Source organism: Manacus vitellinus, unplaced genomic scaffold (assembly GCF_001715985.3).
Source record: "Manacus vitellinus isolate BGI_N305 unplaced genomic scaffold, ASM171598v3 scaffold_7_pilon, whole genome shotgun sequence".
Taxonomy (NCBI): Eukaryota; Metazoa; Chordata; class Aves; order Passeriformes; family Pipridae; genus Manacus; species Manacus vitellinus.
In genome coordinates this window covers 2,164,459-2,191,009 of record NW_021940813.1, presented here as the reverse complement: position 1 = coordinate 2,191,009, position 26,551 = coordinate 2,164,459, and the positions used below count along the sequence as shown (strand labels likewise).

General features: G+C 39.2%; 1 protein-coding gene across 1 annotated transcript in view; it reads right to left on the bottom strand.

The window, feature by feature from the left end:
* Positions 1-24,994, bottom strand: part of TRAPPC10 (trafficking protein particle complex 10) — a gene marked incomplete at its 5' end in the record, with an annotated part of 42,101 nt that extends 17,107 nt beyond the window's left edge. Inside the window, 12 exon segments of the mRNA XM_029964739.1 lie at positions 1,123-1,214; positions 3,566-3,642; positions 4,803-4,917; positions 6,830-6,976; positions 9,146-9,393; positions 10,419-10,530; positions 11,592-11,787; positions 13,568-13,764; positions 14,860-14,995; positions 15,690-15,771; positions 24,902-24,946; positions 24,949-24,994. Coding sequence (XP_029820599.1) covers positions 1,123-1,214; positions 3,566-3,642; positions 4,803-4,917; positions 6,830-6,976; positions 9,146-9,393; positions 10,419-10,530; positions 11,592-11,787; positions 13,568-13,764; positions 14,860-14,995; positions 15,690-15,771; positions 24,902-24,946; positions 24,949-24,994 — 1,493 coding nt within the window.
* Between the last annotated feature and the right edge of the window lie 1,557 nt (positions 24,995-26,551).

Sequence of the window (26,551 nt, the reverse complement as noted above, 5' to 3'; positions counted from 1 at the left end):
AGAAATGAGCAGAAAATATATGAGAACCTTCGCAGCCGTGAAAACTCTCTGTGCCTTTTCTCAAAGTGGCGATGGGAGAGGAACCATTATTGACCTGTCCTGCATGTCAGTGCAGGACAAGGGGCAGGGATCTGAACTGTTCTGATCTTTATTTTGCTGGTAACTGTGGGCCTGCTTTGTGCAATTCACTTAAGCAAGCAGAACTGTAATCAATGTCAGTGAAAGGCTTCGTACACAGATCTATCCCAAGTCAGAGCAAATGAGACAAAAGCCATCTCAAGCTTCTGACAGTGAACTATAACTATGCTTACTCAAAAATTGTGAAGCAGAAAAAATGCTTCAATGAAAATATCATTTTATCACCACGCAGCAATTCCGTGGTAGCCTTCAAACCTAACATCATTCCTTCCCCCAGGGGAAAATTTAAGTTAATTCAGGAGAATCTGTTGCAACTAGAAGATCAGACTGCTTTAGAGAACAGGTGAGAAGCATACCCAAACACATTTTCCCAAAAAACGGTTAGGACTCCCAAATTCTTCTAAATAAGAAAGATAAAATGAAACCGAAAAGCAATGCAGGAGGTTTCCTCAGTGGATTTTAACAGGGATAAACACAAAAAATATATTTGGAAATTAGGAGTCACCAGGCTTCACAGTGAAGGAAACAAACATTTTTGCAATTGTAACCTCAAATGTGAGACTGATAACTCTCCAAAAACATGTTTTCTGGCTTTCTGAGGTATATACAGATACAAATGTAGTTAAGATAACTTTCATTTACTATAGTCTGCTTCCTAATGTGGCTTCTGACTTGTTTCAAAGTTTATAGTTATTGCTTTCCCACCACATCCTATTGCCTATTTTCTCCCTAGAAGAAGAAAGAATCAGCTAAAGAACATGGGGCAATTAAAGGTAAAAGTTCAAAATCATGAGGTGATATAAAGAAATTGCTAGTACTATTTTTCTTTTTTTTTTAACTGAAATGCAGCCTGAAAACAGGGTTTGTTTGCATTTTAAAAAGTACTTTTTACAACTCCTGTTCAAATACTGTGTATTTTTCTCAGGGATAATATTCAAGCTTTTCAGAGCTAGTGCATTTAAGACATTTTAAACATTCATTTACATATAGAACTCTGCCAAGTCCTTTCCCACAAGCTTAGCTGAGCGAATTCTTCCAATATTTGTGTACATTTCAATGGTGGCATGGGACAGATCCTGTTTAAAAGAAAAGAAACTATTATAAGCTTTATGTATTTTTAGTAGCTATATGGTATTTCACACAATCTCATAGCCAGTTAACTAAATTACTACAACAAAATGCCCCAAATTAGTCACACAATACAGAGCAGTTTATAACAGGCCACCTTCATGTTTTCTACAGCTGGTCATTATCCCATAGCTGTATTGTAAGTAACAGAAGTAAAAAAAGCCTATTAAAATCAGATAAGGCAACTCAAACCCACCAAAATAATAGCTGAGAAGCAGTTCCAAGCACTTATTTACATTTGAATGCTCCTGTCTCTTTCTGGAAAGCACCTATTTTTCAGCAACTATCTGCCATTAGATTATCATTGCAGGATTTTGTGGTGTATCATTCCAGGATACATCAAAGCAGAACATATTTACAGCAATATTAGAGCTTTCCCCAGAGCCTCACAACTAATACTTCCAAACCAAATCAACCACATACAGAACATGGTACATGATTCTTTCACTAAATCTGCACATATTGCCATTAGGTAATTGGAAGTAAATTGTATTTAAACATACGATTAAATGCAAAATGCTAAGGTTATAATCACAATAATTGTTTTCACGAGAGTGCCTTAAAGGAATTTTGCTTGCAGCTATGCAATCCCAAATTGAAGTTTATCACTCATCTTTAAGCTTAACCACACAGCACCTATATGTCACCTTCCTCACCTTGCCCTAAGCTCGTAATAACAGCAACAAACCCTTCTCACAAAATCAGCAGTTACAACAGACACTGTATTCAACCATCAAACTTTTTCCTCAAATAATCTCTGGCCAGATAAATAAAAACACGTCACATTTTGACAGGACAAGGGGGAATGGCTTCAAGCTAGAGAAAGTAGGTTTAGGTCAGGTATTAGGAAGAAATTCTTTACTGTGAGGCACTGGAACAGGTTGCTCAGAGAATTTGTGGCTGCCCCATCCCTGGAAGTGTTCAAGGCCAGGTTGGACAGGGCTTGGAGCAACCTGGTCTAGAGAAAGGTGTCCCTGCCTATGGCAGGGGGTGGAACAGGATGATCTTTAAGGTCCCTTCCATCCCAAACCATTCTGTAATTCTATGATCATATTTATAAACCTGCAGTCTCTTCTGACTATCACCAACCTTCCAGAGAAGCTCATTCTCCTTCACTTAGTGTATTAGGAAATACTCTACCCTTCAAAACAAATTCCTTAAGAACTTCCAACAGTCTAAATATTTTGCAGAGTACCTATCAGAAAGCATCTATTCCTGTGGGCAGGAAAATGACCTAAAATGAGCTCTTTCTCAGGCCATTTGAGATGTTTCTTGTGGAGAGCCTAGAAAAATCACTTTTTCTTCATTTAAGAACTCACAACAATATCCTAAATTGAACTAAGTGATCGATCCTTAACAGATTAGTATAACCAGAGAAGTCTTTGACACTAGCTACATATACAAATGAAAAGATACAAGGTACAAGCCAACATGCTTGTAGAAGTTTTGAGAGTCTTAAAAAAAGATTCTGAGGTTGTTGCATAAGACCAGCCATTGAATGAGAACAAAGCCTTTTCTGGTAATAAAAGCTCATCACTTCTTGCTTTCAACATCTCTGAAAAGCTGCATTTTACTTTCCAGAATCATTAAAATTTTAAATGCAAATGAATTATCTTATCTGTGCCTGGAAATGTTAACTAATTCTATGTTTTTCTCCACTGAATAAATGGATATAATATAATAATAGTAATAGGTATAATATTAAGTATTAAATACTAAACAAAACCCAATCATTTATAGTGTATTGGATATCTCAATTTCTGTTGTATAAAACTGCAGCCAGAAATAGAAACAGAAATGCCATTTTTTCCACTGATGTCCCATGGTTAATATTAAAAAAAAAAAATAAATCAGCAGTATAACTGTAACCATGTAACACCCATTGCAAGATGCAAGCCTAAAGCATTTAAAAGGAAGCTGAAGTAGCTGAAGTCACACATCAATATTCCTGTGGGAAAAATTCAGTTAATTCTGAATTTGGGATAGCAGAATATGATAGCCATGACATTGGCTTTTTTAATATCTAAGTATACATACTTACAGATAATAACCTCTAGCTCAGAACTGTAAATATTAAAGTTAATGCAAATATTTGAAATTTGGGGCCTGTACAGGGTTCTGACTGTAAAACAAATCAGCCTTGTTGCCTTCAGTGTGCAAGGAATGACCTTTGATACCAAAATATGGAAATAGAGATTTATGTTCTCAATGTATCTTCTCAGGTTTGAAAATTTTAGCCCTGTTCCCTCTACAGTGTAAGCACACAAAACTAATACAAATAAGCAAAAGTCATACTTACTAAGTAGTGTTTTTCAAAAGCTTCTACAGATGATAAGGCCTCTTTAAGTTTCTTGTAAGGGCTCTGTGATGCATTGGCTTTAGAAGGAAGCAGAACAAGAGGTGTCACTTACAAATACATTCTTAGAACAGCCTGCCTGCATCCCACCCCACCCCATCCCTGCTTTTTCTTCAGTACAAAGTGGAGAGAAAACTTAAAATTAATCTTAGGTGGAAATGTCACTAACACTTTGAGACAGACCATGAGTTTCTTTTCCCCAGGCTCTTAAAAAAAAAAAGATCAAGAAAGGCTGTTTCATGTGTACATGTGAGTTCAGGGCAGCAGGGTAAAGGCAAGCAGCAACACAGTAACTGCACTAACTTCTCCACATTTCTTCAATGTACAGCACACAGTTCCACTTAAATACCATATCGTGGCAAAAGTAATACTCTCACAACTCCCCACTGCTGGGTTTATAAATCAGCATGACAGAAGTATACTGTAATTTAAAGACATTTTACTACTTTAACCAATGTACTTCAAAGGAAAATGGTTAACAAGACCAAGGTTTTTTCTGAAGTAGCTTGCTCAGTTTACAGGTCTTTGCCAGACTAAATACATGTCAATATTTTAGAAGGAAAAAAACCCCAATTTAAATAACCACAACAGGCACCATAGCACTGAATTAAGACTCATCATACCTCCAAGGCAAGTGAAGCACCAACCTGTCAGCTAATGCTTCAAAGATACTGTTGTAGCACATTCAACATCTGAAAGCTTCTTCCCATCAGAAATATCTTGGAGAGTGACAAAATCCCCAAGGAGTAAATAAATGTAATTGTTCAGCCACTCAATACCACTTAAATAATATCACTTTGTAGCTCCAGCTGCAGGTTATGTATTTGCATCAGATCAAGGATGCTCCATTTGTTTTTCAAATAATTTTATTTTAAATACTCGTCTGAAAGTATTAAAACCTTAATTCAGATCTGGCACTGTTCAAGAGCATTTACCTAAATGCTGGTAAATGGAGCATTAATGGAAAAACTTGTACTTTCAACAGTAACGAGATGCATTGATAATTTAAAATAGACACACATTAGAACTTTTCTCTCTTACAAATTCTTCTCTCTCTCTCTCTATATATATATATATAGATATAGATATATAGGTATACCTGGAAATTCCTATTACTGATGTATTTACATGCTATGCATTTGAGACAATGTCAATTCTTGGAAGGAATTCCTGGCAGTACCTGTTTCAGGGCGTTCTGCTCCCAGCCCTGCTAAAAGATCCACAGTTCTGTTAAGGTCTTCTGAATTGGGTCCCTTCTCTGACACAAGTCCACACAGGTAACCCAGAGATTTTAACTACAAGAGAAACCACATGCTTGCTTTCAATAGGCTGTAAAAGCAACATAAAACTCCTTTTATTCTATTACATCATTCCTACAATACATTTCCATTGCTTTCATATTATGCTGCCTGTAGGGTCTGTGTTAAAGTTGCTTCATGGGGGGAAAGTAGAGAAGCTTTCAAAAGTAACTGTTATTCTCACAGTAGAAATTAATTTATTAAAGAATTAAATTGCATATAAGTTACTGACTCAAATATTGGAACATGTACACATACACACATGTTCCTATATGCATAACATCTAATCTGAATAAATCCTTCTGTTTTTCCACATAAAGATAGACAGAGCTTGAGATGTTTGGCAGTTATGACAAGGATTACTCCTAATAACTGTATATGCATTTTTGAAAGCTATATAACCAAGAAATGCAGGCAGTCTCCAGTATACTGAGATTAGACAGCTTGCAAATTCACCTCAAGTATTGTATTCAGGTGAAAACCTTCCTGAAAAAGAGATTAGCACAGCTAACAGTGTTAACAGAGTTAAATACCATAAAACCCCTTGCAGACAGCAGCTGGTTCTCCTGACACAGAGGAGGCAGAAGAGGATACTGTCTTAAAGTAGTTTGGATCTATTGGCCATTTGTTTAATTCACTCAGAATAATCAACTACAAAGATAAGCCCATAAAAGAATGAAGGTCTGAGTTTGTCATTACACCATAAAAAATGGGGATGGACATTACATTCTTTTTTTTGAATTTATTTTAAGCTCCACTTGATTTTGTCACTAGTTGCTCAATGTCTTCCATTCAGTCTGTTCCACCTTACTGCTACTCATTATCCTAAAATTATTCCCTTTACCCTTTGTGTTAGAAAAATGATGAATGGGAGGAACATTTCCAACTCTGATACATCTCTTCCATAGAAACATCTAAGGAGCATGGGAAGAATCTGATGCAGTCATTGCCACTTCAAACAAGCCTTTGCCTCCTTTATTCTGATCACACTCCCAATCCTTTTTCTATTTTTAAAAAATAACTCTTCAAGGTGGAAATTGTCTTTCTCTGCTTTTGCAATAAGAGAAGGACCTCCTAGGGTCAGTTAGGGGATTCTTAAGTCTACTGGAATATAAGCAAACTATGATTAAAATAAATAGAAAATATTCTACAGACTATGGATAAACAAGAGGATGAGCATACATTTGTCTTCAGAAACATCTACAAAGACCATGGTATGCTATTACAGTAGTTTCTACAGTTTACCTTCTTTCTAAAATTTTTTTCAGCAGTAGCAACCTTAGACATCAACTCTTTCATAGAAACAGGAAAAGCAGAACTTGAAAAGGCATTTGTGTAATTAGGGTAGCAGCTTAACCAAACTGAAAAGGTCACTTTAGATCATTTATGGTTAAGAGGTGGTAACTGAAAAATTGGAAATTATTTGCCTCTTTCACAAGCTGACAACGGTAACACCTTCAGTGAAGTTGGAGGTCTATCACTACTGCTCTAACATACTGCAGAAATAATGTACTGTGTAAACAGATTGCTGGGATCTCTATTTATAATGGTAAATGCATCCAAACCAGGGCAGCTTTTCCTACTGTAACTGAAGTTCACATGCTCTTCCTCTCAGTCAACATGGACTGAGCTCCTTATGGAGTTTAATCAAAGTAGTGATTAATTATCAAACTCGTGGTGAGGAAGGGGAGGACAGAAAAAGAGGAAAACACACCCCTGTTATTCCCAGGCCTCACCTGACAGTGGAAGAAGTCAATATAAAACTGGGTGTCTCACCCAGACTAGACTCAAGACAACACACAGAACCCCACAATAAATTCCACGATAACAAGTGCAAAATCTCTTCCATGCAAACAAATTTTCTACTTCAACACTGTAATACCACTGCCCCAACACACTGTTTGCTCACCTTCTCAGTGGCATAGCTCCATAAGCCAACGGTGTGGGAAACATTTGCATCTATTTGAGCCCTGTCACAGCAGCCTTCTATCCTTTGTAAGACTTCCAAACAACTCAAAAACACCCAACAATCCAAAGCTCCGGGAGGAACCGAGACCTGAAGACAAACAGATAAAATTAACTGGGAAATAAACATTAGTCAGATGAGAAAATACTTCAGCAAAATGCTTTTCTTGATGCTACACAGCAGAACCTTTTGGAAGAGCTTAACTCTAAGAACACACAAAGCACAGGCCAACTCTCACTGCCTCCTGAATAATTTATATCTGTCAGTTCATGAAACAAGGACAGTTAAGCAACTAAACAGTGATTATATTAACTAGATTTGATACATTCATCAAGATGAAAGAGAAGGAAAGGAAGACTAATAGGTACTAGTACTTATTCCAAAAGTTTGAAAACTAAGCCTAAGGAAAACAGAGTGAGAAAAAATTCTCTAAATAGACTACTACTTTTCTAAGGAGACATCAGTTCTGAGACTAAAATAAAAGTATATTAAGAGTTAAAAAAACTGAAAAAACAAATTAGTTTGTTTCCTTCACAACAGTAAGTTTATTCATCAAAGGATAAGACATCTATGATGGACAACTAATTAAAGAATGGAGGTGAAAACAAACAAATAAACAAAGAAACACATACAAAAAGAGAAAGACAGGAGAGTGACACTAGAATATTTTCAAGAATCAAGATAAAACTGAGCATAACTAAAGATCTAGAATATAATCCCAATAATGGTGTCTCAAAATCCTGTTCATAAATAATGCAAAAGTATTCCTTTTAGAAAGATTATGGAAGTCTTGAAATGCATAATAAACTAGGTGACTAATGTGATAGGAAAGTTCAAAGTACAAGCAGAATGCATTTGAAAAAATAATAAAGATCTGAATTCTGAAAGAATTTTAAGGAAGATAAAGGCAATAAGAACAGAGAAGTTTAGATTTCTGCTGTGTGTTCCATGGTGCCAAGTCATGGTAATGGATTTGCCCATACTAAGAAAAAGGATCCCAACAGGGATAACTACATGCTGTGCACAAATAAGTGTCACTGTCTCATGGCCTCAGCACCTGCACTCAGTTTGGATCACCACAGCACGACAAAACAGCTGAAATAAGAGACAATGCACAGAAAAGCCCCAAACACTGAGAGCACAGGACAGATTTGGGGCAGAGCAAAAGGGGGAAATGTAGGAAGTACATTCCGAGATTTAGAAGGCTGCATGTACATATTTTGGAAAGAAAAAAAACCACCCACAAAATGCACACACGAAACAACATCTGTGGGAATTACACACTAGTTTTACAATACAAGATGATGTCAGCAATGCATCTGAAATAGGTTTGCAGTTTTTAAGTGCAGGTGAACAGATGGAACTCACCACCACAGTGTCAGACAGGCAAGAGTTAGCAGTTGTTATAATGGTACAGAAAAAACTAACAGAGCACCCATGGGATGAAGGACATGGATGAGTCACAAGGTGATATCCAGAAATAATCTCATGCAAACTACATTGTTCTTAAAGATCTATTTCAATTCATAGACACCTGTGGTCACACAGGGAAGGGTGACCAGTGTACAATCACCCTAACAAAGCATCTTTAAGGGGATTTAAAAATACCAGCAGAAACTAAAGTATGAGGGGAAGAGAGGTAAAGTCTGGAGGCAAGAGATAGGGCAAAAAGCTTTGAGTGTTGTCCCTTGTTTCTTTTTCTTCTGTCACTGGATGAGCTGGCCAGAGACACAGGCAAAATACTGAAGAGCATTACTGGGCACCAAAAGGAATCACAAAGTAAGAACCAGAAAAGGCTGCATGGCAGCAGCTATGCAAAGAAGCCCCTTTGTAGATACTGTTTGTAGTTCAAAACTTCTCTTTTATACTAGCCTGCAAAACAATATATTAACCACTCTGCCTCATTTCCTTTAATACAACACTGCTACAGATTTAAATGATGGGAACTGTATTTCAACATATTGGTAGTAAATCCATGAAAGGAGCAGATAAATTACCTAATTGGTAAACAGTCAACTTCCTAGATGAAGACTAAAATACTTAAACTAAACACAGGTTCAGTTTTTCAGATATGTCTCCAGATTTCTTGCCAAAGATGAAACAACCAACAGCAGCACAATCTGTTATTACAGCATCATTTTGATAACTCACAGCCAGTGCTTATTGTAGTCTGATCACTGACATCTAAACTTCAAACACCTCGTTAGATCATCGCTGGATAAAATCATTCACATAATGGAATATATTACACTGACTCACTTCTAGTAGCTTGAGTTCTTGCACGCAGTTGTGAAGAAGCTCCAGTGCTCGCTGGGAAACCTCCCATGGCCTCTGCAGGAAGATTAACAACGTGCACTGACGGGAAAACAGGTAACTACGCAAGTCCAGCAGAGTAGCCTCTTGATTCTGAATTAGCTCTCTCTTCTCCATGTCTATTGGTTTTCGCAGAATTAAACCATTCCAGCTCCTCACTGGCTGGCAAAAAAACGTCAGCCAGTTTGCACCATCTAAGTAAATAAAGTTAATATCCAAGAATCAACCACTGCTTTCTATCATAAGCCTCTTCATCCTCCCTCCAGAGTTTGTGAGCCAGCTTAGTCCTTCCCAAGTTGACCACACAGATAAATGAATTAATAACTTCAAGAACAAAACAAAAAACCAGCAGAACTTCCAAAGCTAGGTAAGGTAACTGAATTTCAGAACATTCAAACCCCACAGGCATTTTGTCTTAATTGCATATTTCTTATTAGTATAGTGACAATCAGTTCATAATTTATTTCTAAGCAACTGAGCCTATCTGAAGCTCAAAACAAACAAGCTTTATCTACTTCAGTATTTCTTACCGAGCTGTCATGAATAGATGTGCCCCCACTTTCAGGTATTGCATTGGGTTCAGTCAGCACAAATATATTTCACTGCAATTACTCCTGCACTATATTTTTACCAGATTCATAACACATACCCCATTAAAGCTGTTATATAACAACATGTGCTTTAGCTCATTAAGGCGGTTTAAAGTTATTTGATACTCCTTGCACAGTAATTTTTCTTGAAGAGGAAGTTAAATCTTCTGTACTGCAGATTAAGCACTTACTTCTGTTCAGTTTTGTAGTGATTACCAAACATCTCGTGTAATTTGAGGCAACACTGAATGCATTTCTCCAGGAAGCTCTTTACTGAAAAATTTAGCAGTGAGCTGTGAAAACAGCAGCTGCATCTCAGACAGATCAATACCTGGGTAATTACAGAGTTCAGGGCTCTGGTTGCAACAATCATCCCGTAAGAGCAAAATGCAGGTTTTCATTACAAACTGCTTCTAAGCCTCAGAGACGAGAAACAAAACTTTAGTTAAGACTATAACTGACAAACACACGAGTTTGCATAAAACACAGCATAAAACAAGAGCACAAGCTGCCCAGTGCATCCTCTCCCTGACTGCCATGCACTCATGTGGTACCAAAAGCACTGGGATGCTCAGCAGAGCAAAGACACTGATCCACTTAACAGTTATTTCACATTTTAAGACACTTACCACCAGCCCCAAAGTTGACAACATATTGGGAAAACAAGGCATCCAGTTCATCATACTGCACTAGTGCATCCTCAAATTGCTGCAGCATCTCAAAGACAAAGGCCAGTTCTTCCTTTTGACACACAAGCAATACAAGGAACATGTTACTGATATTGTTCACACTGGAATTACAGCCTGTCCCCATCCACAGAGCTCTGGGAACTACTATTTCTAACATTCTTTCCCTTCCAGTATTCACACATATAGGAACCCCTGCCATTGGAGCAGATGCACCATGTCTTCCTGACACAGGGAGATTCACAAAAGGAGATAAAGTCACATAGCTATGCCAGTAAATTCTGATGTGTATCCAGATCCTGATTCACTACAAGATATTGCTCATACATCTATTAAAGTCTGAATTTAAAAATAAATAAATAAATAAATAAATAAATACTGAAGAGTCATCTCCCATAATAGTACTAATTTTTCCTCTTCATTTACACTGTGGAGGCAACAATTGCAGTGTATCATAAAAGGTTTCCTTGTACACAGAGCCTAACTGGTAAGTAGAAGAAGTCTGAAAATTAGGTATATCTTAGGCAAGAGGCAGCACGTGCAGTCAAAGGAGATGTGAAGATGAGGTGGAAAACAGCACTGCACAGAGACCAGAAAAGTCCAAAGGAATCAAAATTTTTACTTTCATTGAGCAAGAGTTTCTTGTTTTTCTCTAAACCAGCTGAAATGAAGTCATATTTAAGGAGTATTAAAGGAAGTTATACTAAAGGAATTCGAGGCATTATCTATGTGGATTATTCAAAATAGACACTGTATTCTAAACATTCTTTTCACAGGCACAGTAATGGACTATTCACCCAAAATGCAAGAGCAACTACCAAACCACTTTCTAGATTCCATTTGTTTGATTCAGTTGAGATTCATAAAATTTTGACAAGCTTGAAAAGATTCTGCTTCTTTAACAGCAGGAAACTGTATTACTGTATTAAATGTATTACAACATAACACAGACCTGCTGCAGACAGGATCTAAAAATGCTTTTAAACCAGTCTTCCTATTTCCTGCCCCAGCCCTCAAAGAATGATCAGAACATTAAAAGTACCAATATAACAAAAAAAAGCACCATTATTAAAACTAGGACTCAAGTACTTTTCTTCAGTAACAAGAGACTCCTACCTGGACCATGAAATACTCGCAGAAGCTCCACCCTGGCTCAGTCCTTTTCTCTCTCAAAGTTCTCATGTCATCTTCAAACTTGCCTAAGTTTTTGGTAAAAGACATGAGAAGCAACGTCCTGAGTTTGGTCAGGAAGGCATTCCAAGATTCCTGAGAACGGGAAGAGTCTTTCAAAGGATCAGAAAGTACCACACATCTGTAAGGAGATCGATAAAAATTATTTTTGAGGAGGAAAACACAAAATTCACATGTAAATGCCAGGTCAGAAGGTACCACGCGTCTGTAAAGAGACTGATAAACATTATTTTTGAGAAGGAAAAAATACACAATTCACATATAAATGCACAGTTGAATATTGTGCATACCTGACAAATTCAGAGAGAACAAAACTTAGCTTTTTATTCCACATTAATCAGAGGGAAAAAAACAAGTTGAAGGTTATGTTTGATTGTTTGGAGGTGGGTTTGGTCTTTTTTTTTTCTGGTTGGGGTTTGGTAGCTTTTTAAAAACTTTGCCATGCATGTTTAAGTCTGTGATATAGTATAGGAGAAGACTTAAATATTTTCCACAAAATGAGTATTCTAAAGCTTTACTTTTTTTGAAGCAAATAATGGATACATTATTCCAATTATTTAAACATAAGTCATGTAAGTAATGCTGTAGCTGTCATGGAAAAAAAGTCTGCTTAGCAATACAAATCAGCAGAACAGTAATTATAGTTACTCCTGGTAAGGATTATGCAAAGTACAAATCAAAGATCCATTAGATCACATACAGTCAGCCTTTCCTAAGTCACTTAAAATAATCACCCTTATAATATATTCTTGCAGTATCTCAATTTGTTTTGACACATCTTATGTGCTAAAACTTCCACTGCTTTTCTGAGGAAACAAACAGACCCCATTAATTCACAAATAAATCATCCCTTTTTAGAGTGTTTTCTTCCCTCAGTTTTTCCATCACAATTTAGTAACATTCAAAAAACTAACAGCATCTCCAAAGGCAGGAACATCTCTCATCCAAGTAAAGCACTATTTCTGGTTAGAGAATTCTACAGCAGAATTATTAAACCAAGCCAGTTAATCAGTTAGAAGCCAAAAGCAAACTGAATCAAAGCTGTTCAAACCATTTGCCCCAATAACCCTATAATACACCAAACACTGCTCAGGTAAAAGTGCTGCCAATGTGCAGTTGTGTCGTAACCTGCTGACCTCCAGCCACTGTCAGCTCACAGCAAGGTACAAAGAGTGCTCCCACCTACTCTTTTTCAATTTCAAATGTGTTCCCTGTCACTCCTTCTGAGGGGGACAATCCCCTACTTAAAGTCAGTTCTTACGGTTAAAGGAAAAAAATAGGTAATTCATAATAGATTCAGTGCAACGTTTCAAAATAAGGAAGACAGTAAAGTTGGTTTCAAAATAAGATTTGTGTATTTTGTTGGCTTTAATGAAAGCACAGTTTCATATATTCATTATCATTTTCCTTAGAATAAAAACAGCTGAAGAAACTGGCCCTAAGTCAATTATCTGAGAGTGGAAAAGTGATTGAGTGAATGGCAGAAAGTACAATGTCAAAAAATAAACCCTATTTGCTTCACATTCCCTTCTCACCTCACTCCTACTACCTGTAACCCTGGTAGCATTTTTACAAGCACCTAAGCAAACAAAAAACCCTGAAGGTCTAAAAACTGATTATGATCACAGTGTTCTCCTTAAACCTCTCTTAGCCAGGAAGAGACACTTGAAATCTTTTTGAAACACATTTCGAAGCCAGCACGAACCCAGGAAGAACTGAAAATAAACTTCTCCCTTTATTCTTTGTGTCAGTCTTCTTCAAAGCACAGATCTTACAGTCTGAATGCTGGACATCAAGGAAAGACTTTAAAGGAGCAAGGAATCTCTTACACAGGGAGTCAAGTTTTTAAATCAGCACATTAGTCAAAAAGTTAAGACGTTTGCAAGCAAAAGAATGCTTACCTGTCACTTTGTTTGTTACAGAAGTCATTTCTTATTTTATCTACTATGGAGGTTCGAGGAAGGATGTTTGTTTTGTTCTTTTTCTTGGCATCACTCTCAACCACCACAATGAGCCAGTCCACTGAGCTGTGAGCTTTGAGAACGTTCTGCCACTTGGTGATGTCATCCTTGACTGTAGTTTTGTACACTTCCGTGTCCTGGGATGAGAAGTGGTGAATCATCAAATTAAAAACACACTCTGAACAATTTCAAAAGGCAGGTTTTGTTCCACAAGAAGGCAAACAGAAGCAGAATTAGTGACAGTAAGTTTGCTTACTGTAAGAAATCAAATGAGGTAAAGCATAGTGAAGTTTTGGTCTTTGAATTTATTTCCAGTATTTTGGTTAACAGTAAATAACAGCTTAGTATTTGGTATATTATCAATCTGTAGATTACTGAAATTAAGATTTTTAAACATAATTTAAACTCTTATTTTACACATCCTTGAACTGTACAACAAAAACATGTTTGAAATTACAAAGCTAAACTGCTTTTCTCTCACGTGGTAACATAAGTTTTTGCACCTTCTGCACTGCTCAAATCTTAACCTGTTTAAAAGCTTTTGCATAAAAATAATCAAAAGAAACCACTTGGCATCATTTGGCATTTTTTTGGTTTCTGGGTTGGTTTTATACAGACAAATTCAGATAATTCTTAAGGCCGTTCTGGGTACTTTTTGATTTTTGATCAGATGTCACCTGTGTCCTTCAACTGGATAATTAATTCCTAACAGAAGCAAACCAAAAACCGGTGAACTGTAGATAAATAGGATTAAGACATTACAAATCTTGCCCAGTTTAGATTGCTGACATGTGCTAATACCTGACACATATACAAGATGGAACTAAAGAAAAAATACATATCTTTAGATTTCAGTGCACGAACAGATCATAACTGAACTGCTCTGGCCACATGTCTGTATTATGAAACAAGTGCACTGTGCTACTGCAGTAGCACACTCTTAGATCCTGGGGTTTTTTATGACAAAATACTGAAAACAGGTTATTCAAATGCCTGTCCTCTTAGTGTCAAGTAACATCACAAAGAAATACTGCTTATGGCAAAAACTACTCAAGCTGACTAAGTTTTGTTTCCAATATTATTAGGTATGTAGGCTTATGCAATGCAGACTTAATTGTTTTGACTTTCTGCTTGTGCTGTCTGTTACTGTCATTTGATTTTCATGTTTATTTGAATAATTGCACTTTTAAATCTGAGTCCTTGTTTTTTCACCATGTTTTCCTGATACTTACACAACATTCTGTCCAATAAATATGAAGAAAGGGGAAAGTTAAAAGGGCCTTATTCCCCTCTTTGGGTAATAGCTCCTCTTTAAACTGAACAAAGTTGGATTCTAGATGAATCATCTTCGGAGCACGGCCATAAGACCTACAAAGTTTGAAAACTGATATTAGTGGACGAGACACACACAGCAGAATACAAAAATGAACATGTATCTTGGGGAGGAGAAATAAACTGAATTACTCTGGTATTGGAAAGTCACAAACTACGCTTACTGCAGTTTGTACAGAGTTAACTAAAATTTGGTATCACTTAGAATGTGATAGAGGCTCCTTTTGGAAGAACAGGAGCTAGAAGCTCTTCAGTTTTCAGTAAGAGTTTTCTGTGTCTTTAGGACAAGTAGAAAATACCAAATAAGAAAATTCCCCAAGTGTTTTTTCCAATCACAAAATGCTGTGCCATGGCAAACTTCCTGAAGGAAAGTATATCTAATTCCACACAAGTTCTACCTATATTCTCCTGAAGAAGACAGCATGTCACTTCCAGAACACAGCTGACAAAGTACATCAAAGACCACCAAGACAAACCCACAAACCACAAAAACAAGAAGAGAAACACAGCATTACTATAATTTTTCTTTTGGTGAAGTTAAAGAGTTTAAATGATCATCCTGAAGTGCACAACATTTACTCTGATTATCTAATTTTTCCAATTTCTTCAAGTCACTTGCTGTATTCAACTCAATTTATGGTAAGAGCTTCTCAGAACACAACAAATACACTCCTACTCAAGTTGAAAAACACACACTGAAACAGTATCACAGAAAAAAACTTATGTTTACCTCCTCCATTCCATGGGTTCTCTAGGAAGCTGCTGAGAAAGTGTAGGATACAAGGAAGTAAATAAATTCTGATCTCCAGCACCTGAAAGTGAAAGGCATTAATCTATTAGCACGTGCAAATTATAGAATATATATGTTATACTACTAATGCTTTGCTGTTTCAATAAAAACATGTAATTTTGTCTGCTACGTAGAAACTGGAGTCCAGCACTGAACTAGATTTTTTAAAATCACATGCTCTCATGACCTAATACAACACTTTTAGCAGGCACATGATACATACACTGTTATAAACCTCCTATTGTGATTTTCCACAGAGCTACATAATCCATATACTAAAGAGGGTATCATTCATATATACAGCTGGTCCAACTCCAAAAACTAAACAAGCAGCTCCTCAGCCAGAGTCACTGGTTATAAAAAAAAAAAATTAAAAATCTTCAAGAATTTAACCTTCCTATACTAGAAGGCTGGTTAGACAGTGGCTCACATCCCTTCTGTAGCTGGACCTACCCTAGAAAATTGGCTTTAGCACATGTTCAGTGCTTTACTGGATTTGATTCCTCTCTCCTCATTATTCTGGGGCTGCTGTCAATACAAAAAACCTCCCTGACCACCAGGCTGTTCTTGAGGCCTCAGAAGTGTGAGGTCTGGTCCTACAGTGACCCACAGATCTATGGTTAGGCTTAAATCACTCCAAACAACTACATTGAAGACACCACTGCTGCAATAGCTACTTGTACATACAAGTCAGAACAAAATGTAATGTCTACCATATGAAAAGAATATATTATCAGCAGCCTGTTCCTAACAATTCTTAAATTCTGTTGCTTTCCTTTGGGTATAGGAAGGATGTGACAAGGAAAAGACAGGCTTAAAGTAAGTCTGTCCAACTTCTGATGGTTATCAGCACCTTTGGTAAAGAGGTGGCAAACTATATATAATGGTAAACTCTGGAACAAGGTATTCTGTCACATGTTTGAATCCAAACTGACCAGTCGACTGTACCCAAGGAGTCTTTATGATACTTACATAGAAGACATGGCATTGGATGTCTGGCAAAGACACACATCCAAATGAGAAGCATGTCGGCTCAAAAACATATTTGCCACTCCACTTGCTCTTAGTTCTAAAACCTGATGTGTCACATGCCCTCTCTGAATCTGGGAGAATGAGGATGTTTAATGGCACTGTTTACTAAACCTCTCATGTGCATGTTCCCTTTGCTGTACTTCCTCCTTATTGCCTCATCTCTGGCCAGCTACATCCTCCTCTACCAGACTGCAATTTAATTCTTGAAAAATCCTTTATTTCCTGAGCTGAAGAGCTACATTTTTCAATTAAGAATTTAACAGCCATATAGGCAATTCTGCTATTTCCTGGTAGTTTTCCACCTGTTTCCTTTCCACAATCATGTGCCATTGTATAGAACATAGAACAGGAAGATTATCTTCTCATCTTCCTGTGGAATTGGATGCTACAGCTGGAGAAGTACCTGAAATCCTTTTTTCTCCCTCCCATCACACAATCCCACCTCCAGGCACACAGCCAGGCACTACCTCCACAGTACTTTACATGCTTTAGTTTAACTTGGAAATCCTTTCCTAGTCCATTCACCTTTTCTCAATTTTCTCATATATATTCTTTTGATTGCCTGCATTAGCATAATTCTATCACCACACAGCAAACTAAAAAAAAAAATATGAAATTCTACAAGTCTGATTAAATGCCAGAACAACCAAAACCAGCTCTTCTGATGCCTGACCACATTAACTATTATTCAACAATACAAAGACTAGCTAAAAAGCCAAATAAAAACAAAAAGACCACCACTCAACTATTCCTGCTTTAGCCTTGTCTCCAGAGAGTACTTTATTCTTGACCCTTCACCTCCATCCTGTCTGAATTAAGTGTACCTTACCCAGTATTATTTAAGACTACAAACAAATGCCTAAAATGGATACTGAAACAAGTGTTAAGTCGGATTGTTAATGCTGTTTTATACCAAGTTACACCTCTATGAGCGAGGCCATGGAGAACAGCCTATTGATTTGTAACTCATTACTGCCCACAGAAAGTGAAACACGGCTTAGTGATTTAGCAACAGTTTGATGACCACATCAAAATGAGAGCCCGTGAAGCCTCGAGCCTGATGGAAAGAACAAACCACCCTCTGGAGCATACCAAGGCATTCTGTCTATACTGCACCTAAAAATTCAATGTATGCCACAAAAAATGTCAGAATTCAACATCTTAAATAAAAAGGACTACTACAGAATACAGAGGAACTACTAAAGGACCATGTTTAAGCACTGTGCTGTTCCAGACAGCCATGTCACATTATCAGCTTAAGAAAGGGATATTCATTTTAAAACCAGTCAATTTTTCCTTGTGTGTTGGTTTTGAAGGCATATAAAATACACATAAGAATGTGTTTTATGATCAAGGCAAAGACTGTCCCCTAGGATTAGAAGAAAAAAGAGAACAGACCTTCAATGCAAAACACATTGTCTGTCTTTTGAACACAAAGCAAACGCTGCTACCACATATTATCGACACCCAAAGGGCTGTAACATTTCAGGTTCTGCTCAACTAGACTTGCTATCTACTGTAATCAGCATGTTTGAGCTGCTCAAGTCAAGAACACTGAAAATGAAGTTATCAGCAGGCAACACTAACACAGCACTGACACAGGACCAACATCAGGACTAGTAAGTAGCTAGGACTTGTATCTGACTGAATTCTATGAATTATGAATAAAACATTCCAAAACCACAAGTAACCCTGGAATTCAAATTCACAGCACAAAAGCCTGCACAAAAGTCTGAGAATTGCTTCAAAGATTTTGCTGTAGGTTTCTTTATCGGGTTTTCTCAGGAGCAGGGGGGGAGGTTGTTTTAGCTGAGGGGGGGGAGGTTGGAAAAAGAAGGAAAAAAAAAAACCCAAATGACAACTCAACTGTATCACAGCAAATTCATTTCAGTAAATGTGAGACCCAAACCATCCTATGACTGTCAGTAATGGGGAAAAGCTGCCCCCAGCCAGAGTGTAAGTGACAATCAGATACAACCAAAAAGGAAAAGGAAGGATGTGCGTATATGGGAAAGAGAATTAATTCTGGCATACTATCATAACTAAAATCAAGCACCCTTCTAGAGAAGGGGTTTCTTCTTTTAGAATCAACAGACTTAAATAAGACCTAAATATCCAACTGAGATGATAATTAGGGAGTAACACTGAAGTGTCATCCTTTAACACTTAAAACACAATTAGAAACGCACATCTTCTGTTTTATTATATTAAATTTGCCTAATACAATTATTTTATAAATAATACTCTAATTCAATTTAATAAATTTATAATATTTCAAATTTATATATATTTTACATTTCTATTATGAATCTGATACATGTTCTGATTCTTTATTTTAAAATTTGATTAAAGGAGGGGAAAAAGTTAACCCATAGCCTGTGGGGCACCTATCTCAGCTTTTAAGCTATGTATCTCTGAATTAATCTGCTCCCCACCTGCATGTCAACACACAAACCCCAAATACAGAAAAAACACAGTAGTTCTTTCAGGGATGTCATGGCAAGTGTAGGGTGCTTCTTTATGTGAAGTGGTAACACTAACACACTAATATTGAAACAGTGATGTTCAAGCGTTATGCATTAAAAAGAAACACTTCTGGAGACAGAGAAGAAAGGACAGAGAACCTGTTTCCTTTCTTTCCATGTTACAAAGTTCAGAAGGCACGGCCTTTGCCACTTATCTAAACACTTCACAAACTATGGGCGGAGAATGGATTGATCACAGCCCTGAGGAGAAGCTCGATGTGACCCGGCAATGTGCCCTGGCAGCTCAGACAGCCACACGTGTCCTGGGCTGCATCCAAGGAAGTGTGGCCAGCAGGTCACAGGCAGTGATTCTGTCCCTCTATTCTGCTCTGGTGAGACCCACCTGCACTGCTGCATCCAGCTCTGAGGCCCACAGTGTGAGAAGGACACATAGACCTGCTGGAGCAGGTCCAGAGGAGGCCACAAAGATGCTCAAAGGGCTGGATCACCTCCGCTCTGGAGACAGGTTGAGAGAGTTGTGGTTCAGCCTGGAGAAGAGAAGGCTCCAGGGAGGCCTTAGAGACCCTTTCAGTGCCTAAAGGGGTTCCAAGGCAGATGGAGAGGGACTTGGGACAAGGGCATGGAGTGAGAGGACAAGGGGTTTCAAACTGAAAGAGGGCAAGGTTAGATTAGGTATTAGGAAGAAATTCTTCCCTGTGAGGGTGGTGAGGTGCTGGCACAGGTTGCCCAGAGAAGCTGTGGCTGGCCCCGGGTCCCTGGAAGTGTCCAAGGCCAGGTTGGATGGGGCTTGGAGCAACCTGGTGTAGTGGAAGGTGTCTCTGCCCATGGCAGGGGGTTGGAATGGGATGATCTTTAAGGTCTCCTCCAACCCAAACCACCCTGTGACTCTTTCCTCCTTGTCTTTCTCCCTGACATTTTGGTAGATCACATCAGTGCAGCCATCCCCTACTTCCCTCTAGCCCTGTCTAGGACACTTGTTCTGCTGTGAATTTGTACAGGAATGATCAAAACCAGAATGACCTCCTTACCACAACTCCCCAGCAGTACTCTTTGCAGCTGTCTGATATGAAAGAACCATAAAATATTGACATTTTTTAGTTTGATACCTGCCTAAAAGCACCTAAAATCCCCAATAATCCATTTTTTTCCTAACAGATTCCAAACTTCTTAGATGCTTAGAGGCTTTGTCACTGTAGTATCTGAATATCCAACAATGATTTTTTTTTTCCTCTAGAGGAAATTATCCCAACCCACTAACTACATAGGCAGCGTAAAACAAAAACTCCTGAGGTCAGATGACTAAAGAAGACAAATATTTGCCTTTGATAGCAATGACAAGCCCAGTCAACTGAGATAAAAGGCTTTGAATACCTTTAAAAGAGCGCAGTGCTAAGACTACACTTTGGTGTGGTTTTGTTTGTTTTTTATCCCCAAATATCAGTCACAGCTAACCTTTCTAATCCCACTTATTTTTCCCCTGGTAAAAAGTCTTAATATGAATCTTTTTTTCTTAACTCATTAGCCTGTTGTAAGTGCATTCTACCTGAAGGTCTGGAAGGCTGGTGGGGTTTTTGTATTTATATCTTTTAAAGGTCCTCCTCCCCCCCAGCCCAAATTCATATTCAAAAGAGGTCTAAAAACCAAAACACAACACAGCTTAATTGCTATGTAAAAATCATAGCTGATTCACTAGGAGAAGAAAATCCTTTTAGCAAAACTTTAATGCTACACTACTAAATCACTAAAAAGAATATGCTGCTTCTTCTCATGACATATGTAATCAAATATTTAAGCACAGAATAATGGATCAACTACACGATAGTTATGACTTATAATGCAGACAGGAGTTCTGTTTGAGAAGAGGAAAAATCCATTTATAGGATATAGTTGTTTAAATGGTTTCACTAGCAGCAAATCATTATAATCACTTGGGCTACATCCCACTTCTTGTTGGCACATTCTTTTATTACATCTACCTACTAGTAACAGAAGAACTTTTGAATCAAGCTCTTCCAGTCTCAGAATGATATTCTTTAACTGCTAGCATTTATTTTCACCACAGAAAGACACAAAATTCTTTCCCTACCCCTTATTTTTATTAACCTTTCTGCTTACACTGCTCTTGTAGATAATTGCAAACATTTTCTGTTCTCAGGCCTACAATGCTTTTGCTGATGGTTTTGCTCTTGCTGTTATCACAACACACTCCGAACATGGACCAGATGACAGCAACACATCATCCCAACTTCCTCCAAAGATTATACATAAACTTCCTTGTGCTACCACAGTGTATTGAGAGTGAGAGCAAACATGCAAACACACAATACATAAACAGATACTACAAGCTGAGAAAGAATATTCCACAACTGCATGAACACAATGACAAAAGAACAGCTTGGTAGAAAAGCTCTGAAAAACCTATTAATTACTTCATTTAGCAGGATTGTCTTTAGTCTTCAGCCTCCTCTTCATATGGATAGACAGAGCTAATAATTTAAGTGCAAATCAGCTACATAAGGATGAGTTCTTTGGTTGATATATGCAACAACATTATACTGAAGCTCCAAAGACTTTCTCAAAGTTTCAAATAGGCCTCGTGAGAAGGAAGCAACATTGTTTGGGTTTCCTAGGAAAGCAATCTGCATTGTTTTAAAGATTATGTCAAGTCAACATAGCCCAGAAACTACCCCAGTTCAAGATGTCTGATGCAAACACTCAACTTGCCTGTGCAAATAAAACAACAAAAAAATTTATTATGCTAAAAACAATACTTCTACAGCAGTGAGAAAGCTAGAAGCTGACTCAAAATGCTTTGTAAGCTTACAAGGTCTGGTAGCAATGCAGATAAATTGCTACAAACTTGAATTGAGAGTTTGCAAGGTAACGTGCCAGAGAGAGCAGAACCACAGCTGGACAGTGAAACTCCCCAGTGGGTTTACAATCTAGCAAGACTGACAGTATAAAAAATTTGACTCGAATTAATTTGGAAATGAGTCAGCACAGCACTCAGTCCTAACTGACGAGAATGATTTAATACTCTGGGATGCTTCCACACTGAGAAAAGGGGAAAAAGCAACTTCACAGCAACTTCCTGTGAATATACTACTTCTTCCACACTTGGAAAATATGGTGGTCTGTTCGCCTAGAGAAAAAGTCTCCAGAAGTTTTTCAAGCCTAGCTGACTCCTATGAATCTAAAAGCTCTCTATTAAAATCACAGGGTTTTGCCTCTAATACAAACACCATAAATACAAGGCTAAATCACCTACACACAACTGCTAAGGGCAGAATGATTAACTTGCAGTACTAACATGAAAGAAGTAGTGACAAAAACTGCATTTGCAATTGGCATCAAATATCCCAGACCCGTGGAACCTGCCATTTTTTTTTCCATAGGCCAAAGCCTGTACATATATAGAGTGCTGAATTCAGGATTGTACCAATATAGCAACTAACTGCTGTTACAATACAGCCTAACTCACAGATTTTAAAGTATAACTCTCTTTACCAAAGGAACATTCCTTTCAGAGTACTGTTAAATTTATTTTAAGTAGATAAAAACATTTGTTTACAAAACAACTCTGGTATGCACAGCGCTGAAAAGAAGTTTCATTCCAAACAAAATTCCCCCTTCAGTTCTTCCTTAAGAACAAACCCTAAAAATTAACAGTATTTCATTAATCTGACAGATATTAATATAAATCTTGTAGCAAAAGGAAATACTTATGTTCTGAAAAGCAACCTCACTTAACCTTCATTCTCCCTTCATATAATGAAAAACTAGCCATCTTCTCTCAGGTCTGTTTTCCCCTCACATGCACCTACTGGATGGGGCAGTTATTCCAGAGAGCTCCAACTGCCTGGAACCACAAAACAAAAGATAAACTGTATTTGTTGAGCAGCTTCTAATATCCTGGCTTTTAATGTGTTTTCTAACAAACCAATGCCAACTCAATTCTTCCCCTAAAAGGCCAAGCTTCTTCATAAATCACTGGCAATATAATGCTTAGAGGAGCTTTTCTTCAAGTAAGTCATTTTTGTTGAATGCATTAATTTGAAATACTACAGTCTCAACGTACTAACTGCTTGTACTTCAACAGACTAAAATGTTACTTATTCAAATCATAGAGGAACAGCAAGGACTGACCTGCACCACCATCATCTCCCCCTACTACACTCAGAGAGACTCCTCAATTCTGAATACAGCATAAAGCCAGAAAATTTAAAAGGCAATTCCCTCATAGCCTGAACAGCAGCACAAGACCAACAAGGAAGACAGCAATATCCTCCAGGTGTTTCTGATATGTACATTTTTCTGACTTGAAATCTGAAGCAAAATGGATTTCAAAAACAGGTGAGCAGAAAAAGTTCAATACAGGTATTGTTCACTTCAGTGTATAAACTGCATCAAAAAGAAAGAGAAAAAGGAAAAAAGCAAAAAGTTTAAGAAAAAAAAAAGCACATTTATAAAATAGTCTGGAGAAAATACATACACAGAGTTCCACAACTAAACAGTTACAAGGTTACAGTTGGATACTAGTTCTAAATAAGGTCTAAGACCTTAATCACCAATAAAAGCTCACTCCATAATAAGACAACACACAACTGTGAAACAGTTTCTATTTCACAGGCACATAAAGCATTCCCAGTGTTCCAGTGATAACAAGCAAATACGTAGCTTGTTACATTATGGATGGAGAGACTTTTGACTAAGAGCAGCCACTGGTTACCTATTGTTAAAAAAGAAAAAGCAGAATTTTCTGTGCTGATCATGTAACTTTTTTATTAACAGCACTATAGACGTAGTTAGAATAGAATGGAAGGGACCTACAGGGATCATCTTGTCCAAGTGCCTGACCACTTCAGACTGTCCAAAACTTACAGCACGTTGTTAAGGGCACTGTCCAAATATCTTTTAGACACTGACAGACTCGGGACATCAACCACCTCTCTTGGGAGCCTGTTCCAGTGTTTGACCACAAGAAATGCCTCCTAATGTCCAGCCTAGTTCCCGTGCTTGTTTCAAGTGAACTTTGTGTGCGTCCCTCTGTACCTGTAAGAGCACAGGGGCTCACGTTTTACACCAGGACCTGCCTCCGACATCTGAAAGAGCTAATCCATCGCTGGAACCACGCGATCCCGTTTGTTCACTGAACTGCCCCAGAGGTGAAACCCAAGGGACAGTAGTCAAAGATTAAATTATAATGTCACCGGGAATCCATCAGTGGGATCACCCCAGAGGATGCCTCACCGCTCGTAACTCCTCTTTACCGCCAGCAAAGCCGCACAAACCTCGCCGGCAAGAAGTTCGGGGTTCAAGATTTATCGCTATATTCCAACCTCTCCCCCTAAAGCACCTGTAAGCGTGACGCCCCGTTTGTTATTTACTGCAGAAACAACCCCAAGTTTGCCCACTGTCATTAAAAGGGGGGGAGGACACGACATCACAGAAGAGGCAAAACCCGCCATCAGATCCCCTTGTAGGGGGGTGGCGGCCGCGGCACCCGGAGCTGCAGGAGAGCCCCCCAAACCCTGCCACCACACACCCCCAGCCCCGGGGATTGCCGCCCCCAGCCCCCGGGCCCGGGGCGGGCACCGGCCGGACCCCCCCCGCGTCCCCCCCGAGCACTCACACAGGTCACGATGGGCCTTGTTTCTCCATGGTGGTAGATCACCGGGGCTTCTCCCTGCCCTCCTCCTCCTCGGCGGGTCCATGAGCGGGCGGGGGTCGTCAGCCCCGGCTCCCCCGCCCGCCCGGCGCCATGGAAACAACGCGGGGGGGCGCTGGGACGGGACGGAGGGATGAAGGGGATGATGATTGATGATGATTGATGATGATGACGGTGGTGCCGCTGCCACCGCCCCCCCTCCCCGCCTCCCCCACCCCCTTCCCGCGTCCCCGCAGCGCCGCCTCCGGAGGGGGAAGGCGGGCGGGAGAGACTCATCCGCTTCCTGGATCACCGGCCAGGCATTACCGCTTCCGGGGAGCGCAGCCGCCGGGAGAACCCGGAAAAGGGGGGAATGCAGCGCAGGGCTGGAGGGGAAGCGCGGCCCGGGGGACGGAGGGTGCCCTGACACCGCCGGGTGCGCCGAGGCAGCTGAGGGGCAGAGCCCCCCGGTCCGCCGGCACGAACCAGGAGAATCACAGTATTCTTAGGGCTGCAAGGACCTCTGGAGATCACCCAGTCCAGCCCTCTGTGCCGAGGCAGGGCGACCTGGAGCAGGTGGCACGGGAACGCGCCCAGGTGGGTTTGGGATGTCTCCAGGGAGGGAGACTCCGCGCCCGCCCTGTTCCAGCGCCCTCGGCGCAAAGAGGTTCTTCCTCATGTTGAGGGTGAAGCTTCTTATGTTTTAATTTACGGCCGTTTCTCCTCGTCCCGTCGCTGGGCACCACCGAAAAGAGCGTGGCACCGTCCTCTGACACCCGCCTTGGAGAAATTTATGTGTGTAGGTGAGATCCCCGCTCAGCCTTCTCTTCTCCAGACTAAACAGGCCCAGCTCCCACAATCTCTCCTCGTACGAGAGATGCTCTTTAATAAAGATGGATCTTTATTTAAATTCGTTGCAAGGCTTCTGTTGAGGCTCTGGTGGCCCGATGCTTTTAAAGAGGCAGAGCCCTGGGCTGCTCCTGTGCCCCAGGGCAAGGAGGGGTGTCTGTGACAAGTGCGTCGCCAGTTTCCACAAGTGGATTTAAGCCCCTGCTCACCACCTTTGAATAATTCCCCTGTGGCAATGTGGAGTTACTGTTTTCTTCTTTTCTGCCCAGGTACGGAAAAGGAACATCCTCACAGGAACTCTGCAGCACATGTTTCGTCCTTTGGAGCCTGTGACATTCCCATGGCTGTTCTTGGTAGTTCAGTGGAAGTGCATTAGGGATTATGTTTTCCACTGACCTCAAATACTTCAGGCACTTTTGTTGCAGGCCACCTTGAAGATATGCTTTAGAGATCATAGTAAATCAGGCCCTGTAATTCACTAATGTAATTCACTAGTCAGATTCTTGGAGCATGGAAACCATGAAGAAGAAAGGGTGAGGAGTTGAGTGTATGGAGTGTGAGCACAGAGGGAGGATTACAGGGAAGAGGAAAGAGCACACAGCATGGGCAGGTGAGTAATTGGAGGTGAATGAGATGCAAGTGCAAAACTGGCTCGTTCAAAGGAGGCACAATCATAAGTATATTTACTTTCCAGAGCAATGCATAGCAGTTAAAACGTATAAGTGAATATGGCCCTTGAAGTTTAAGGGTTTATAATGTTGGGGGTTTTAATGCATAGAACTAATATT